Consider the following 1,398-nt stretch of genomic DNA (forward strand, 5'->3'; position numbering starts at 1 on the left):
ATTGTTAGAGATTCATATTTTTTCAACACAGCGTGTGTATGTCTCATTGCAGAACTTTCTGAATGTGTCATGTTCATTATCAACTCATCAAATGTTGAAATCAGCACCTTTATCTTAGTTGGGATGCCAGGACTAGAATATGCACACATCTGGATGTCCATCCCCATCTGCAGCATGTATCTTGTTGCTATTCTGGGAAACTGCACCATCCTTTTTATCATCAAGACAGAACCCTCCTTGCATGAACCCATGTACTACTTCCTTTCCATGCTGTCCCTGTCTGACTTGGGTTTGTCTTTATCTTCTCTTCCCACCATGTTGAGGATCTTCCTGTTCAATACTCCTGAAATTTCTGCCAATGCCTGCTTTGCCCAGGAATTCTTCATTCATGGATTCACAGTATTTGAATCCTCAGTGCTCTTGATCATGTCATTTGACCGTTTCCTAGCCATTTATAACCCTCTGAGATACAGCTCCATCCTTACACCTATCAGAGTTGCCCAAGTAGGAATGATATTCTTTAGTAAGAGCATCCTCCTGGTTCTACCATTCCCCTTCACTTTAAGAAGCTTGAGATATTGTAAGAAAAGCCAATTATCCCATTCCTATTGTCTCCACCAGGATGTCATGAAGTTGGCCTGCTCTGACAACAGAATTGATGTCATCTATGGCTTTTTTGGGGCACTCTGTGTTATGGTGGACTTTCTGCTCATTACTATAACTTACATCCTGATCCTCAAGACTGTGCTGGGAATTGCATCCTGAAAGGAGCAGCTCAAGGCCCTCAATACTTGTGTTTCACACATCTGTGCAGTGATCATCTTCTATCTGCCCATCATCAACCTGGCCATTGTCCATCGCTTTGTCCAGCATGTCTCTTCTCTCTTTAATGTTCTCATGGCAAATGTTCTCTTACTTGTACCTCCACTGATGAACCCTATAGTGTACTGTGTGAAAACTAGGCAGATTAGAATGAGAGTTGCAGCAAAATTACGTAAGAAGGAAGTATAATTATAATGTGTAATAAGGAACATAGTGGGGAGATATTTGGGGGAATATTGCAAAAGTGAGTTTTAAAGAACTTAATATTTGGCACAAAGATGCATCAATATAATTTTTTGTTGTTTTTATCATTGCATTTACTTAATTCACAAGTGATGTAGAGCACAAGCATAGGTAGTACTTGTAACAATTTACATTGATTGATGTCCCTCCATAGGTGGTACAAGAAGAAAGTCAGTAAAAAAAGATGAAAATAGATGTTGTGATGTCTCCTGTGATAAGGCAAAAAATTCCAATAAAGACAGAAAAGTGGTAATGTATATTCTCCTGACAGAGTGGAATTACTCATTCCTCATATTCAATCAATCTATATTAATTTCTTTTGATTCTAGAACT

At 38.8% G+C, this 1,398-nt stretch overlaps 1 protein-coding gene across 1 annotated transcript; it reads left to right on the top strand.

Moving 5' to 3' along the window:
* Positions 1-69: 69 nt before the first annotated feature.
* Positions 70-1,011, top strand: LOC103610720 (olfactory receptor 51A4-like). The gene is given in 1 exon segment (XM_008594828.1): positions 70-1,011. A coding segment is annotated over 1 exon segment (942 nt).
* The last annotated feature ends 387 nt before the right edge of the window (positions 1,012-1,398 follow it).

Source organism: Galeopterus variegatus, unplaced genomic scaffold (assembly GCF_000696425.1).
Source record: "Galeopterus variegatus unplaced genomic scaffold, G_variegatus-3.0.2 Scaffold11660, whole genome shotgun sequence".
In the NCBI taxonomy this organism is placed as follows: domain Eukaryota; kingdom Metazoa; phylum Chordata; class Mammalia; order Dermoptera; family Cynocephalidae; genus Galeopterus; species Galeopterus variegatus.